At 41.8% G+C, this 18156-nt stretch overlaps 1 protein-coding gene across 1 annotated transcript in view; it reads left to right on the top strand.

The window, feature by feature from the left end:
- Orc5 (origin recognition complex subunit 5) overlaps positions 1 to 11902 on the top strand; it is a 60651-nt gene extending 48749 nt beyond the window's left edge. Inside the window, exons 13-14 of the mRNA XM_041668360.1 lie at positions 2694 to 2806; positions 11089 to 11902. Of these exons, the coding sequence (XP_041524294.1) occupies positions 2694 to 2806; positions 11089 to 11134 (159 nt within the window). The 3' untranslated portion in view covers positions 11135 to 11902. The remainder of the gene's footprint in view (positions 1 to 2693; positions 2807 to 11088) is intronic.
- The last annotated feature ends 6254 nt before the right edge of the window (positions 11903 to 18156 follow it).

An 18156-nucleotide genomic window follows, 5' to 3' on the forward strand; every position in this document is an offset into this window, starting at 1 on the left:
AGAGATGGGATTGTAGGTACATATTGCTGTGCCAGCTTTTTCTGTGGGTGCTGGAGAATACTAACTAGGTCTCAGGTCCTTTATGCTTGTTAAGCTTCTGTACCCACTGAGCAGTCTCCCCAGCTCTTTGTTTTTATTGCTTAGTACTCAATGACGTGCCAGGACCATGGTTTAAATATTAGCTTATTGGGCATACAAGTTATTCAAGTGTTTTAGTTTGGAAGTGGTTGGTGGAGGTTGTTGTTTTGGCTCTTGTAACTGAAGCTACTCCAAAATTTGGTGTGCAGGGTTTTATGTTTGTAAATGGAGACTGTCCTTTTATTTTCTAGACTGCCCTTTTGTTTCCTACCCACTCAGACCCAAATAATCACACAAAACTATATTAATTACAGCACTGTTTGGGCAATGGCTCAAGCATGCTTCTTAAATTAACCTATTTCTATTCATCTGTGTATCACCATGAGGCTATGGCTTACAAGTAAGGGTTTGGTGTCTTTCTCCTGTGGCAGTTACATGGCGTCTCTCTGACTCCACCTTCTTTCCTCTTCTATTCCTGCTTGGAATTCCAGCCTTTCTATATTCTGCCCTGTCATAGGTCAAAGCAGCTTTTTTGTTAACCAATGGTAATAAAACATATTCACAGCATATATGAAGCAGTTCACTTACTCTTCCATGTAGGTCTTTATGTTTACACCTATTAAATAGCATTGCTTTGAATATATGATACTGTTACATTTTGTTGTGGAATGGAATATTTGTTTAACTATGTAAAGATGTGTTGCATTTGTTTACTTTGCCTGTCTTAAAAAAAAAGCTAAGCAGCCAATAGCTAGGCAGGAGGTATAGGTGAGACCTCTGGGCTGAGAGAATAAGTAGGAGGAGGAATCCAGGTTGGAGAGAGACAGAGGGAGACGGTGGGAGAGAAGAAAAGGCCAGGGTCCAGCAAACCAGACTTGGAGGAAGCAGGAAAACAGGACATGTGGAATGAAAGATTTTAAAAGGCATTAAGGCAAAATGTGGATAAGTAGAAACAGGTTAAATTTAGTTAAAAGAGTTAGTGGGACAAGCCTAAGCTAAGGTCAAGCATTTATAATTAATAAGTCTCCGTGTCATTATTTGGGAGTTGGTTGGCAGCCCAAAGAAAGTTCCAACTATACAATTTTAACCAATATTAGTCTCATGAGGAGATGCTGCATTTTCCTACCATCAGCTCTCTGTTATTGTTTTTTCTTTTTGATGTTCAATGCTCCTTTTAGACTTTTGTTTAAAGAACGTCCCTTGGCTTTCTTTAAAAGTAGGTCTCCCAGTGGAAGATTCTCTTAATTCCCTCTTGTTTAAGAATGTCTATTTCCACTTCATTTGCAAATGATAGCTTTGCCAGACACAGACTTACCAGTTTATTTCTCACAGTTGCCTTCCATCCATGGGGAGATTAAGTCTGGCCATGAATCTTGTTCCTGGCTTGCCCACCAGCTGTTCTAGACCCAACGTCATTTCTACTGTTGAGACAAAGAATTTCCAACTTTGTCCCCTTGTGTTGCTCCTTCAGCCTGGTGTCCTTGCATTGTCCACTGTCCTTTCTGTTTTCCCGGCCTCCTTGATTGACCCTTACATTATATTCAGGATGTTAGTTGTGCTCAATACAGAGAAGCAGTGTGTCTGAATCTGTCATCTAGTTGAAACTGGAAGTTTCTTCTCCTGTGGTTATTTTCCAAACCCTGTAAGACTTTCTTAGTATTTGATTCTGAAATATGTTCAGGGCAATTCGAAACTCAATTGATTGACAAACCCTCTGTGAACCAGACTGTGGTAAAAATAGCTGGCAGTGTCCAAGTCGAGTATGTGTTTGTTGTTGTGGGAGCTTTTCTTCCACTGGACCGAATCCTTCTAAGATGCTAATTTATAGTCTATGCACTTTCCTCTTTTACCTTTCCTTGCTGGAGTAGAGGCTCTGTAAATCATTTTCTGCGTCTAGGGGTGTAAGGATAGGAATGGCTCTCTTGTGTATCTCCTTCTTGGGTGTCAGATTTGTCACTGACTTCTGAAGAGCTGGATGGGAAAAGTCTCACCTCTGTCCTATGCATGCTTATACATGCATCACCTTTGTCTTACACATGCCTGTACATGCATGCTGGAGCAGTCAGAGACACTTCCCTATGTAGAAACATCTGCGATTTGCAGCTATCTCTAGTAAAATTCTTGCTAGTATGAAGACCTGGATTTGATCATCATCACACACATAGAAAGCGGAGCTGATGACATACATTTGTGAACTCAGAGCCTAGGAGACAGAAACAGGTAGATTCTTGGAGCTCACTAACTTACCAACCTAGCCAAACTGATGAGCCTTGGGTGCTAAGAGGAGTGACCCTGTCTCAAAAACAAAACAGAACAAAAAACTCTTGAATTTATCCTTGGCTTATATATATACACCCGTGAACCTGCCCACACACAAATGATGTTTATATGAGAAAATACTATAAATATTTTCAATCATCTCTTAACAAACTGGGCTCTTGTTGAATACTTTTCATTGGAACTAGGCTTTTAAACATATGTACAAATTTAGGTATACAAATTTTAAATTACTTGTATTCTTTGTGGATTCATTTATGTCTGTATTAGTAGCATTGTAAATAAAGGTATCATTTAATGTCATTAAATTTCTCATAAAAATATCCTTTCAATTTTAGATTACTTCCCTGGTGACTCTACAGCTGTTAACCCTGGTTGGTCATGACGATCAGCTTGATGGACCAAAATACAAATGCACAGTTTCTCTAGATTTCATCAGAGCCATTGCGCGGTAAGTTTAGAGTATTTATTAATGCAAAATGTCACCATTATGCAGATGATATGATATGCTAAATAAGAATGCCCTTTCTAGTGTAATAAAAAGTCACTTAAGAGAAAAGATCATTTAAGTGCCAGGAATGAACAAGCTCCAGCATAACATCCTCTAATGAGGTTTGCAGTGATGTAGAATTAGAAGTCGTAGACAGTAGGATAGGTGGCCAGAAAGGAAATTATTGAAATACTTTGGAAGGTGGGATTTAAGAGATCATTGGGTACAAAAGCTCATATGAAAGATGACGCTTTAGACCCTAAGCACATCCTCTTCCCACATCTGCCGTCTTCTACTCTTGGGTCACATTTTTGCTTCTTTTATGCTGACTTGACCTGTTTCTCTTTCCATTCATTTAAGACACCTGTCTTCAGTTCTCTTCCTTACTTCCTTAATGTAAATGGAGACTGCGCATTTGTATCCTGGCTCCTCAGACCCAAATAATCGCACAGAAACTGTATTAATTGCAACAGTTTGGGCAATGGTTTGGGCTTCTTATTAACTAGCTCTTACATCTTAAATTAACCCATTTCTATCAGTCAGTGTATTGCCTTGGGGCTGTGGCTTACCGGAAAGGTTCTGGTGGTGACTTTCTCCTTCAGCAGCTACATGGCGTCTCTCTGACTCTGCCTACTCTCTTTATGTATCTCTCTTTGGATTTTCCATCTGGCTTGACTCTGCTAAGCCTTTGGCCAAAACAGCTTTATTCATTCGCCAATAAAAGCAACATATATACAGAAGGACATCCCAGGGCACCTTTACTAAAACCTGACTTTGGGTATATACCACTGCCCCTGCAGCTGTATAGTGGCAGCAGTTCCTTCTCTCCAAATCAAGTCCTTCAAGACTGTTTTGTTTGACAAGATCATTTCAGTGACCTCCATGATGCCACATCCATACTGCACCGCCCCCGGCTTTGAGCCTGGATCTACATCTGCCTCCTTGTTCTCCTGTCGAGGAGTAAAGCATGCAGTTTCATGCAGTTTATACCACTGTCTCCTGCCTACTAGAGTCTTGATTCTCTGTACACCACACCTGCGAATGTCTGCGTTCCCTCTTCTGTGCTCCATTCCTCCCACCACTGACAGTTCTCAAAGCTCTCTTCTCCTGGGTTCCTGGATCCTGAGGTGCTGCTCTGTCTTTCTGTCCTCTGCTGCCTGTGCAGAGGCTCACTTGACACCACTGACAGTTCTCAAAGCTCTCTTCTCCTGGGTTCCTGGACTCTGTGGTGCTGCTGTGTCTGTCTCTTCTCTGCTGCCCTTGCTGAGGCTCCTTTGCCAGCCTGTTCTCCCCACCTGACCTTTAAATGGAGCCGTTCCTTGAGGCCTGATCCTGGCAGCTTCCTCATAACATACTTCCTTCCCAGGCAGTTTTAGCCATACTGCTCAGCCATCAGTAACTCCCCTGTTGTTTACGGCCATTTTTTTTTTTTGTCACATTCTGACCTTTATTGGATATTTACAGTCCGACTCGAGACTGAACTCAGAAACTCTAACTTGTTTCCACACACAAATAACAAAAGGATTCAGCTTTTCTTCCAGTGTTTCCCGTTTCAGCAATGGTCCTGTAGTTGGCCATGTTGCAGAGGTCTAGAATTTGAAGGTGATCTTACCATTTTTTCTTTTCTACCTTCTTAGAGTTTCTGTTGCTGTGACAGAACACCATAACCATAAAGCAGGTTGCGGAGGAAAGGGTTTATTTGGCTCACACTCCTGAGCACAGTTCATCACTGAAGGACACCAAGTCAGGAACTCAAACAGGGCAGGAACTTGGAGGCAGGAACTCATACAGAGATGGGGGAGGGGGTTTCTGTTTTCCATGAGTCATTTATTGCTTTTATATCACCCAGGATCAATCGATGATTAGTCAAAGTAATTATCCTACATACTTACCTACGGACCAATCTGATGGAAACTTACCAGTTGAGGTTCCCTTTTCCCAGATCGCTCTAGTTTGTGTCAGTTGAGCAAAATAATGACAGCCAACCAGCAAAATAACAAATTATTAGATTGGTCAGTAATTTATTTTCTTAGGAAAATTACTGTGCAGTTATTAAGCATTTTACTTTCGAAGGAAAAAATGTGAGGAAGAGATCGTGGTAGAGCCTAAGTGAATGAGGTCGTTGTGTAGAGTTACACGTGTGAGGACCCTCCACATGCCTGCGAGACTGAGGAAGGCAGGGAGCAGTCAGAGCACACGATCGCGGTACGGGGGGGGGGGGGGGGAGTCACCCCAGTCCATCTCACCCCTCGACCCAAGAATGGATATGGGAAATGTGGTACATTTGCACAGTGGAGTACTACACAGCAGAAAAAAATGATGACATCTTGAGATTTGCAGGCAAATGGATGGATCTAGAAAACATCATATTGAGTGAGGTAACTCAGACCCAGAAAGACAAATATCACATGTACTCACTCATAAGTGGCTTTTAGACACAAAGCAAAGAAAACCAGCTCACAATTCACAATCCCAGATAAGATCTCCTGAGTAAATTGGGAGCATGGGGACCATGGGAAGGGTAGGAAGGGGAGCATAGAAAAATTTATAGCTCAATAAAATCAGTAAAAAAAAAAAAAAAAGAAAGAAAGAAAGAAAGGAAACCATCTCCAGCAGGGATACATATATAGACAAATAAACAAGTGTATTAATCATAAAAATGAAGCTACAAGAGCATTCCCAGCTCCATTTTCATTTTGTTTGAATACATATCCAAAGACTAGTATACATACACACACATACATATATATATAATTCTATAGTGTTATTAATTTAATTTCTCATATTATTTCATCCCTTCTGTTCTTTTTGCATAGAATTTGCCTCTGTTTACTTCCTTTAATATAGAATATAGTGAATCAACTATTTTCTGCTATAATTATTTTTATTTGAAAAATCACTAGCATTTTATTAACAAAGTAATGGGTTTCATTTTGATATTTTCATATATATACCTTAATATATGTTGTTATACTTATTCTTGCTCCCCAACTCTCTCACCACTCCCTCCACCCCCTCCCCATTAACCTGATTTGCTAGTCCCTCCCCCCACTGCTACCATGAGCCTTCTGCTTTTGTGTTCCATACATTTACATTCATTCAATTGCATCTCTTGTTCTTCCTTCTTTCTCCCCCATCAGATGTCTGTCTCCTTTATCTTAGTCCCCCTCACCGTGTGTATGCGTGTGTGTGCATGTGTGTGTGTGTGTGTGTGTGCATTTAGATGTCTGCTTATGTATACATAAAGTTAAATCATAATGTTGTGATGTTGCTACATGGGAAATAAAACATGCAGAAAGAAAGAGAGAGAGAGAAATGTGGATGCTGTAAGCACAGGTTTAGCTTCTGTTCTTTATGCACTTAAGATCTGTGATCTCACTGTCAGCAAACATTGTCTAGGCTCTTCTGAGATGCAGAGACAAGTATGGTGGAGCCGCTGCATGTGTGTTTATGTAATCAGTGTGGTTTTGAAGATACGAATATATTTAAATGCTGAGGAAAAAGATAGGAAAGTTAGTGACACAAAACAGAATAATTTAAAACACAAAAATCTTTGCAGTACTGTGTAAGGATGGGATGCAGAAGGGAGTTGAAAGAGCCCACGATGGGGCAGCAGTATGCTGTAGCCTCCGAGCAGAGCACCGTGGACTCAGCTGCTCTTTGGCAGCGGAAAGTTGAGGAATTCTCACCTGATTCTTCTGCTTTCTCCATGAGGGGGAGGCAGGAATTGTGACTGAAGGCAGAGCTGGAAACAGCTTGAGAAAAGTGTGTGATGTTGGAATCCATGGCCCTGCACATGGCAGCCAGTGCTCGCTGGGAAAAGCAGCATGCTGAGGGGGCTTGAAATTCTTGACCTTGAGTTTCCAGTGGTGTCAGTTTGTGAGACCTGCGATCTTGTCCAGCAGTACTCCATGTGCTGGACTACCAGGGCTGGGAAGAATAGTAGTAGAAATCACATAACATTGGGGTCTTGCCAGAGGAGTTGAGTGTTAACACATGAGCTCGTGATGAACCATGGAGTCTGAGCTGGACAGAAGGGAAGGCAAACCAGCCAGGAACCAAGACTTTTATGTCTGGCAATACTCATTATCTGTAGGTCTAAATAAAATGAAGGGGTTTGTAACCTAATTATCCCTAGTGTCCCAGATTCCTGAAATGGAACAAATAATATCTCAGAGGTATGTTCTGAGAAGTAGAATATCTCCGAGTACATTTATTAGAGATGAAAAGACCAATATGCAGACAATTTATTAGGTAACAGGGTGCAAAGCAAAGGAAACTAGGTACTAAATTTATTCAGTGGCTGGAGAATGGTAAGGAAGTAGAGAGAAGGCTGCTGACTGGGATTGTCTGGGTCTCACATAAGGACACCAGCTTCGCTTGACTGAACCGCCTGGCATGTAGGAGAGAGGTGGACTGGAAAGAAAGCTGCCGATCAGGGAGCGCCATGTGTTAGTTAATGCCCACAATGAGAGAGAAAGGGAATTCATCGAAGACAAAGGACCAGAACAGTGGAAAGGTTTGGTTAGGAAAGCCAACTGCTTCCAAAAAGGAATTAGAATGTGGAGTAGAGAATGAAGAGAACTAACCTCCAAGGAGCCTGTGGGAGCCATCTATGGAGCGGCCTTACCGTGAGGTGAAAATCAGGCTTTCCAGTTCCCATAGTGGGAAGACATTGTGAGATGCCTCAGGGGTGTAAAATAAAGTTGCTTTTTGGTTTTGGTTTTGGTTTTTGTTGTTGTTGTTGTTTTTCTTTTCTTCTTTTTTTTTTAAGAAACTTATTTCTAAAGAAGCGAACTCAAAAATACACACAAAGTCTGAAATCATGAGAAAAGTCTTTTCTGTGAAAAAAGAATTGATAAAGTGAAATAAAATACAGATAAAACTAAATTCTTAAATATATGTTATATGGTTTGATTCTGTTCTCAGTTCTGACTTAAGAATTACCCCTAGGAAGGCTATGGAGATGGATCAGTAAATAAAGCATTCCTATGTAAGGTTAAGGACAAGAGTTACCACCAGAACCCAGTTAAGGTTGGGCAGATGTTGCGGGAGGTCCTCCCACTCCTCCAGCCTATCACCGCTGAGGTACCAGCCCATTGGGGCGTGGTTTCTCTCCCTTTAAAAAAGCGGCCACGGGACGAGGCAGAAATCCTTAATAAATAAATAAATTTAAAAAAAAAAAAAGCGGCCACTTCCCTCTCCTCTCTCTCTTCACTTCCTGCTCCGCCGGCAACTAGACTCCTTTCCTGGTTGCGTAGAGGGCTGTTGCCTGGGACAGTGATCTGTAAGTTTTTTCCCCTTTAAATAAATACCACCCTAATAATCATAATCCCAAATTGGTGTGGCATTGTTTGTGACTTACGCCTTCAGGCAGATGCCACAGCTGCCTATAATCCCAGCATTTGGGAGGCAGGCACATCGTCTGGGTGGAGCTGGCTAGCTAGGCTAGCTGGAATTGCTAAGGTCCAGATTTAGCAAGTGATTTTACCTCAGTAAGTAATGTGGAAACTGATCAAGGGAGACACAGTGTCCACCTCAAGCTTCCATGTACACATGCAAGCATTTGTGCACTCGTATACATGCGAGCCTACATACACATGTATTCCACATACATACAAAAAGGAGTACGAGAAATCGTCATCCACATTGTATTAATAGTGTGTGTTTCATGGGAATCAGACCCTCCTGCACTCACCGAACATTATCTGGAGTCAAAGTTGTATTTATATGCATCTGGTATGTGTCTAAGCGCACGAAAGGCCAGAAGCGAGTACAGGAGTACAGGTTCCACAGAGCAAAGTGGGCTGTTTGCCCTGTGAGCAGTTCCTGTGGTCTCCTGCAGCATGGCGGCTTCCTTTAAAGTGGGCTGTTTGCCCTGTGAGCAGTTCCTGTGGTCACCCGCAGCATGGTGGCTTCCTTTAAAGTGGGCTGTTTGCCCTGTGAGCAGTTCCTGTGGTCACCTGCAGCATGGTGATTGATTCTGCCTCTGTGGCTGTGCTGGTGAAATGGGGTCAGTTGACAGTCCCCTGTTTATTGAGGGCTGGGTGAGCCATGGAAGCATTTGCACAGCTTGGTTAGTAAATGCTGCACAGAGATTCAGTTCCCTGGTCACTCACTTGGTTCCTACAAGGGCAATGGCTCAGTGGTTAAGAGATTTGCTGCTCTTGCAGAGAGAGGACCTAGCTTCAGTTCCCAGCACCCACATGGCTAGCAGCTCACAGGATTCAGTGCCCTCTTCTGGGCTTTGTGAATCCTACATATAAATCTGTTTTTATGTTGGATCTCCCCGAAACCGGGAATCCAGGCGTGGGTGCTGGAGCTCTGACTCAGGTCCTCTGCACAAACAGGACATATTCCTAACACTGAGCTGTCACCCATCCCTCAGTCAGTCTTTGAGGAAAAGAAATGTCGCAGTCTGATTTGATTTTCTGGTGCTGGCTTACTGACATGGAATACAGTTAATATTCTATAATTGCATGTTTGTAAGTTGCTTAGGGTGTTTAAAGCCATTCCATTTATTAACATTTTATTGCATAAATTGTGCTATAGCCATATAAATAATTACTGAAACATTAAAAAGAATCCTATTAACCAGTTAATCTGTTTTCATTTGTTTATGAATTTTTCTAGTCCTAGCCCATTAGACAAACATTTTCCAGTGGATTCTGTGTTCTCTTTATGCATTCTTAGGGTGTAGATGTGTCTTCATATTGACCACTTTTTACTACTATTGAGTAAGGCTTTGGAATATAGAGGGCCTCCCAGTGGATTCAAGTTGTTTTTAACTTAATGTCTTCCATACTTTTGCTTTCACATAGAAAAAAAAAAAAAAAGAAAGAAAGAAAAAGGAAAGGGCATTAAGTTCATTTGACTTTGTTGCTTCATAATCTTATAATGAAAGCCATCAGAGGGAATGTCTTCAGAAAGGTATTCTAATAGAACTCTAGTTTGTGATGAGAAAACGTAGCCTACTGTATCTGGTTTCTCTTAAGACCCTTGGTAAGTCAGATTACTGGCTGAAAAGGGTTTTTTTTTTCCTAGGGTCATTTTTATAGGGACTTTATGACCAGTAGATTTGAGAGGTAAGTGAGGGAAGGCCGTGAGAATCTAGCAGTGTTACGATGTCAGGGCCGTGTCTCTGCTTGGGAGAGCTTAACTGACGTGATCATCCGTGGTGGTCTCGTCACTGCTGCGCTGACAGGGTCTATGTATGCTACTCAGGAGGTTTTTGTGTTTCTCAGGGAGCCGCTGTTCTGATGAAAGACAGTCTTCAGTCTAATGTTGGGTCCACAGGAGCCAGAGCGTTCCCCAATTTGAGCTATTTTTAAGTGTGTTTCCAAAAGCAGTATCTATAGTTTCCTGTCCATATTTTTTAAAAATATTTGGTATGTCAGTCATTTCTGCAGAAACTTTTTTTAGAAAGTGTATTATAAAATGATAGACAAAGAATAATTGGTTTTAGTTTAATATATAAGAATGTGCAATTAGTAACTCTAAAAGGCTGTTCTCGCATGGGTAATTATTTTTGCAGAGCTGAATATTTAAGGCTTTAATTTTATACTTATTGCTAGATCATTATATCTAATTATTTTGACCATTTCGTCAAATAATAAACCTCCAAGTCTGAGTATTTATAGTGAAGAACGAGTTTGGAGAAAGGAAAATAATTATAGGTCTCTTCCTCTGTTATTTTATTCTGCCTGCCATCAGAGTATAAAAATATACATCTACGTTGTTTGTTGTATCATATTCTTGGATCATCCAGATTGAGTTGCTGTGCATACAGGTCAGCTGCTGTTAGAGACTGAAGATAATGAAAGCCAGAAATGAGGACAGAGGAGCTGTGCGCCCTGTGATGATAACACAGGTGTTGGAGACAGACAATGTTCTGAGGCAAACAAGATTTAAATACTTTTGCATCTCTAATTACTTTATTCCGGTTATTAGGAAGAAAGCAAATGGCTTTTAAATAAAATCCAAACTTTCTGCAATATAGTTGAAATACAAAATGTTGAGTAGCCTAACTTTGTTTTTGTTATTTTAAAGGAAAGTAACTTTCTGTGTGGTCAAAAATGGTTTAAAAGTTATGTTTCTAGTTGTATTTTAAAACCCGTGCCACCCCTATCCTGGTGCATCCCACAGCGTCGTCCAGTTGTAAATTACGTCCCACGTGCTTTGCAGTCACAGAGCTGAGCAGCAGAGAGCGAGGGTGCTAACGTACTGTCTGTTTTTGTTTCTAGGACCGTGAACTTTGACATAATAAAATACTTGTATGATTTCTTGTGAAAACAAACCTCAAAGCCATATGGACACTGTGACAATGACTAAGCCAAGCTGTGTTCATCCACCTACTTAGCTGGCCAGGGAGAGGAGTTCTTTGGCTCTATTGGATTTGTCCAAACAGGTGCTGGCCCAGCATGGACTCTGATGGAAACACTCTGATTGGTCTGGGTAGATGTGAGCAGAAGACTCTTTACCAGGGGCCCAGGAGTATTTGGAAGCAACGTGTTAATTATAAACAGCAGGGTCTGAGCACAATCTGTTCTGCTCTTAATGATGTTATCTTAACACTGAAATTGCCTGAAGCCCATTTACTTAGAACTGTGTTTTGCTCTATGAAGTATCCCCTGCGCTCTGAATGTGCCAGCAGCCCTTGTTTGTACGGCCACCCTTTTCACTTCCTCTCCACGGGAGCCTCTGCAGTCTCCTGCCAAAGCAGATTTCCTAAGGCCACAATTTTCAAAGATCATACTTGCAAAATATATGTTATGTTTTAAAAATGTAAGCTCTCTATGTTTATCTTTTTTACCCTGATCTTCTCAAACCCAAGGCAGCTTGTTCAGATGCACACACACCAGCCTTATGTCTGCTTGTTGCTACCTTGACAGTGCTTGTGTAAGAAAGGCTTATATCTGCTCACTCTCAGTTAACCACCCAAACTGGCTTTTTATCAGCATATTGCTTTTCTTCCCTTCTTCCCTCCCTCCCTCCCTCCCTCCCTTCCTCTCTCTCTCTCCCTCCTTTCTTTCCTTTTCCTTTTCTTTAAATTGTTGGCTTTTGCGACCTCCACAATAAAATCCTTCCTCTTACATGAGTCCGGTGCTTTAGTTCTGAGTACCTTACCTGTTCATATTTTTAAAGTAGTTTTCTGTTACTGTTGAATACTTGAAAACTAAATGGCTTTAAAGTGCTTAATTATATCTAGTTTAAATTTTGGTGGCATTTTTCTCCATTCCATTTATTTGAAGAAAAAATTCTCAGTCGGCATTCCTAAGTAGGAAGCTTTTCCTGTAATGATTTTCTTACACTCTCTTGTTCAGAGACAACGAGTCGTTTCCCACTCACTCTTGAGGGAAAGAGGAGAGAGAGGAAGAGAAAGACAACTGGTCGTTTCTCACTCTTGAGGGAAAGAGGAGAGAGAGGAGGAGTGAAATCGCTCTTAGCCTTTCTGTGCAAGATGGGAACTTTGGAGTCAGAAGGGCTCTACCACCCACGGCTCGTGAGTGTGTCTACATCACCCGTCTTCCAGGACCAGGGAAGAGCTGAGTCCAGGACAGACTCACACTTGGGTTTCCAGATGTAGAGCTCTATGGAGAATTGACAGTCGTGTAGGTAACCATTCCAAGCAATGCCTCCAGGGGACAGATGGTTTTGCTGACCTGTCCTGATCAAACTGAAGTGTGAGGTGAAAACTGAGATACCAGAAAGGAAGCAAGTGGCAGAAAGAAACTGAGGATAAGAAGAGGAAGGGGCGGAGTTTCTGGTGGGAGACACCATTGCTCTTCAAGGCAGCTGGTTACCTGTCTCCTACAGAGCACATCTCCTGTCCCAATTCATCTGACACCACATTGCCAATCCTAGAGGTAGCTTTACTTCACAGTCCTCTAATTTCATTTCCCTGCCCTGCCTGGCCCCTCAGAAGTCTGCTAGTTTGTCATTTACTTTCTAATAGCTTTGCTAAATGACACAATAAATGTGATCACTTTATTTAAATGAAGACTAATAGAGCTTAATACACATATTAGCATTTTAACAGGGTTCGTCTGTAAATGAGGTCTTCCCTTTGGAAGATATGTATATTTCTCCAATTATTGGAAGAAATCTAACAGAATCATGCTAGCCGGTAAGCGGGATATTTCTGTTAAGAGAGGAGGTCACCTATACTGTCTGCTCTGCCTCAGTCCAAAAGTATTGTGGACGCTACATGAGGGAAGTTACTAAACTGGGGGTTTTCAGATTTTCTCATGGAAATCTTTGACTTTACACATTCCTTAATTTAGGGAGAGCCAGGCCCTACAGCTAAAGGCCACCTTGTCATTTCAATCCCTGACCAACCCTCAGAGATGAGGAAGTCACAAAAGGATCAAGTCTCTATAGTGATGAAGCAGTTAAGACGTGCCCTGAACTCCTGAAGTCTGTCTTCCTTGAGCCAAACCAATTCTATCACTGGCTTTGTGGCCTTAGGTTACCCAACCCCTTCGCTCACAGCATGCCTTAGAAGCTTAGTCTCCAGCCGGAAGCACTGTTAACCTTCAGCATAGCAGGAGGAATTTAGGTCACTGAATGTGTGATCTTGAAGGTGATACTGAGATTCTAACCCCTTCTCTGTTTTGGGGTCCTGGTTGTCATGAGTGAGTAGCCTCCTTCACAACACATTCCCTTCCTTTGTATACTGCTCAGCCACAAATCCCAAAGCAGTTGGGCCACATGACTTGAACTCTGAGCCCAAACTCTCAAACTGTGTGCTGTGACAGTTTTTGTTTTCTTTTTGATGGGCCATTTCAGGTGTTTTGTTACAGTTATACGAAGCTGACTGATAATGACTGGAGAATATTGTTTACCTCACAGAGTTGGTTCACATGATTAAATAACTAGATGTCGCTAAAGCAGCTATTTCCAGTGGAGGCAAATTTACCTGCTAGGAAACACTTAGCATTTCCGGAGACTTTTCAGTTTGTCTAGGTGGATCATGTGTAGGAAGCAGAGAGGCTAGAGATATTGCTAAATGCAGTAAGATGCAATTACTGTAGCAGAATTGTCACCAAATAATGGGAGAGACAGAGCCTTAGCCAGACACCTCACCACCACGTGAAACTAGGGAAGGTTACATCTAATTGAGTTATTGACCAAAGAGACCCCATGGAAACCCTAAACAACCTAGGCTATTGCCAAGGCTCTTCACAAACAGATGGTAATGCCCTACTCCTGAAATTAACATTTACATCAGTCATTAAACAGAGAAGTTGAGCTGTTGTCTATCTCGAGCCTTCACTCCTACCGACTAGTGTTCATGGTATTGGAAGGTATTCTGCTTGCTACCAGAGGAGAAACGAACACAGTCGCAGCTACAAACCCTTCAATCTGCAATGTTGAGTTATCTGTGAGATACACTGGTGTTGTAGTGACACAGAGCTTATGGGAGTAACCAACCACTGTCTGAGTGGATTTAAGATCAATCCCATGAGATGGAGCCCGTGCCTGACACTGCTGGTATGGTTAAGAACGAGAGACTACAAAGGTCGTGGATCTAGGGGGGAAATGCTGTTGTTCTGCTAAAGGAACACAGCAATAAAGTGACTTCTAAAGACATTCTGCTATAGTCAGATCAGTGGGCTCTTCACCCATTAGAGAAGCTTCTGCCTGCAGTAGATAAGAATAAATACAGAGATCCACAACTGGACAAAGCAGGGAGTGAGAGACCTTGGAACACTCAGTCCTACGTTGGTGTCTCCATCAGATCCCTCCCATCAGGGCTCAGGGGACTCTCTAAAATTAGACGTGGGAAGATTATAAGTGCCAATGGAGATGGAAGACACCAAGGAAACAAGGTCTTCTCTACACAACAAAACCGATACATATGAACTCACAGAGACTGTGGCAGCGTGCAAAAGCCTACACAGGCCTAAGACAGATGGGGTCTCAGTGCTGTGAGGGGAAGCTGACACACGCCCCAATCCCCAATCCAGAAACTATCTCCAAATGATAACCACTCACAAAGGAAAACTTATTTTTCTTCAAAGGAGTCTCACTGGGTACAAACCACACTTAAGGGCAGGCCCCAAGCTCAATAGTTAAATGGCCAACACGAAACAGAAACAAACTCACTGGTATTTTGGAAGGGTTGGTTTTTTGATCTTGGGGTGGTTGTTGTTGTTTGTCTCATAATGCTTTGGTCATTCCAGCCCCCACGGCTTTACACGTCTTGTTTATATAGTAGAGTTCCCGATTTTGTGTCTTGTGGGATTTCTGCGTGTACTAATGTGACTTGCACTTTTCCTTTGACTATATTTGATTTTTGTTTTTCTATTGATTTGTTGTTATTTTATTTATATTTTCTCTTCTTCCCTTCCTTTTCTTTCTTAGACCTGTGTTTAATAATGAAAGCAAGAGGGTAGATTAGATAGGAACTAAAAGAGTTGAGGGAGGAGAAACCATAACCAGAATATATTGTATGAAAAAAAATCTATTTTCAATAAAATAAAAAGGTTGTACTAAGGTTGGAAAGTCTTGATCTGAGCAAGTACCAGACACGTGACAGGTATTCAGTTAAGGCTTAGCTATCCTCATACAAGGAAATATTGTACCTCAAGAAATTATTTCCTAAACAATTGGATGTTACTCAGATGGTCATGGTATCATGTATCTTTTAGAATTGAAGATATTCACTTCCTGTGTAGACTCTACTTGTTTTTCAGGATCCAATGAGAACGTCAGAAGTTTAGCTAAGAGATCAAGTCAGAGAACAAACAACCTTACATTGCTTGCCCTTAAGTGTTATGACTGAACAACTAGGGAGTGTTATGTCCAACAGACTGAATTAACCAACTACTGATGTCTATAATTAACATTTTCTAGAATGTGAAAAACTAACATAGAATAATCTATTCTATGCACCACTCTGCTCATGCCGTGTGGGGAAAAAAAAAAAAACAACATACCGAGTGCGCGAATCCTATTAAGCACCCAGTAAGTTTTAAAAGTATGCAAGCCAGGTGGTGGCGCACGCCTTTAATCCCAGCACTTGGGAGGCAGAGGCAGGTGGATCTCTGAGTTTGAGGCCAGGCTGATCTAGAGTGAGTTTCAGGGCAGGCTCCAGTGCTATACAGTGAAACCCTAGCTCAAACAACCACAACAACAAAGTAGTAAACAGAACACAGAAATAGCTGTGTACAGTCAGCTGTGACCCTTCCTCCGGTGCTACCTAAAGCCTCTCCTTACCTGTCCATAATAGTTTGCACTTCACAGCCCACCCGTGAGCAGAGCATTGGAGCGGAACCAGTTAGGCAGAAGCTGATATTTAGCTTCCTCTCCTGCGTTTTTAAAATTTTCATCTTTACATGTGGCTGCCTATCATATGTGAATAGTGTCGATAATTTTGCATGTAATTTCAGTCTGCTGACACAATTTGCTTTCAAAAATGCTTAGTAGAGCTCAGAGAAATCTTTCCTATCAAGATAGCAACATTTTGCTCAAATTTGCCATTAACTGCCCTGAATACACAGTTAGTGCTCATTTTCCAACAGTGGCGTGCATTCATGAGACACAGTATGAGACGCAGGATTTGGTAGAGCAGAGAAAATTGTAATCAATTCATTCATTTAACTGCATGTTGATGCACAGTAATGGCAGGACTTTTCAAAGGCATTCCAACTGTTTGAGCAAATAGCAGTAGCTTTGGGATAGTGGGAAGAGCCTGGGCTTAGAGGCATTAAAGATTTGCTAGGGTTTGGGATAAACTAATCTGTTCCATTGCATTTTCAAGTAGTTGGGGGTCCGATATAATGACAACTTCCATATGTGGCATGTATGCATAAAACTACCAGCTACATGCCACACAGGGTGTTAACAGTAGTAAGCAATGGGTGCATATCTGTGAACAGCAGTTGATGCCAGTATTGGTAGAGCTGTTCTTTGGAGCAGGACTTTTTGGGGACCCCCAAGTCTGTGGAGTAGAGAAGAGCATGCTACCATTGAGAGTCTTGTGTGAAGTGGGTACTTGGATCTATGTCAGGGAGGCACCACTAGCTAGATGCAGTTATTTCATGATTTACATGTTATTCCTCCAAGTAATACTCATGCTATGTTTAGGGGAAACCATATAGAAGGTAGCCATGACTGTCCTTCAAGAACTGCCTGTTACCGATACTCTTTGAGCTAATAATTCTGTAGTGATTGTATCATTCCTCGTTCCCTTCAACTCATGAAGTAATGATAAACTAGTAAGGTCTAGTTATGACCCCCAAAGTAAACAAACCCAGTTGATCTTAGTTCCATGGAGAATCTTAGATCATATGTTTGCTCCCTATACTTACCCACCTTTCTTAGGACTGGGAGATGGGTTAGGTGAGCCTGTGTGCTAACTGGCACAGAAACGGGACTTCAGAAGCGTGCAACACTTTCAGCACTATTTGCCTAGGCCATAGCTAAGACTTAACCCTTGCATGGAAGGAAAAGAATTAGATCAACTTCTTAATGAAAAGGGTATAAGTGAATCTGTAGACATACTGGGGTTATTACTGCATAATATGCTGAAAATAGAAATGCGTAAAATAGTATGTAATCTCAAGATTGCAGTTAGTATGTGGAGGAGGCAAATTCCCACCACGATCACCAAGAGTTGGGAAAATTCCCTGCTTCCCAAACACAGGGAATACAGGCTGAGTGTAGGTAGGACACAGAAACGAGGGCAGTGGGTGTCAGAGGAGGAATTAGAAGTGCCAAGAGCAGGTTGTGAGTGAGATTGTGAAGTGTTTGTGTCTGGGGTCCAGCTGTGTGAACTGAACACAAGCAGAGGCGTCACACCATGCTTAGATTTTGAAAAGGATCACCACATGCTGTGAAGAGATTGGGCTGTAGAGAGACAAAGGCATCAGGAGAATTGGAGAGATAAAAGCAGTGGCTGTGGTGAGATGTTGGATTCCGGACATAATTTGAATGAAATTTTGATAGAACTTGTTAAATAATTGGCCATTAATTGTGAAGAAAAGTAACTGGTAGCTCCAAGTGTTTGGCTTGGTTGACTCTAGCTGAGATGAGGAAGACTAGAGGATCAGTTTAAATAGAAGAGGATTAAATACGGGCTTGGAGAGGCTTTATCTCTCCCAAAGTCACACGTGAAACTGATCACCAGTGTGGTGAGCTGGGCTCCAAGAAAGCTTTCCTGTTACCATAGCAGCAATGCTCTCGGGTTTATGGTTATCTGCTCTGAACACACGGTACTCATTTTCCAGCAGGGGCATACATTCATGAGGCACAGTGGGAGAAGAAGGGGTTTGTCAGAATATGAACAAGCGTTGATGCAGAGTTTT

Source organism: Microtus oregoni, unplaced genomic scaffold (genome assembly GCF_018167655.1).
Source record: "Microtus oregoni isolate MIOR12 unplaced genomic scaffold, Mior012 000018F_ref0000195, whole genome shotgun sequence".
In the NCBI taxonomy this organism is placed as follows: domain Eukaryota; kingdom Metazoa; phylum Chordata; class Mammalia; order Rodentia; family Cricetidae; genus Microtus; species Microtus oregoni.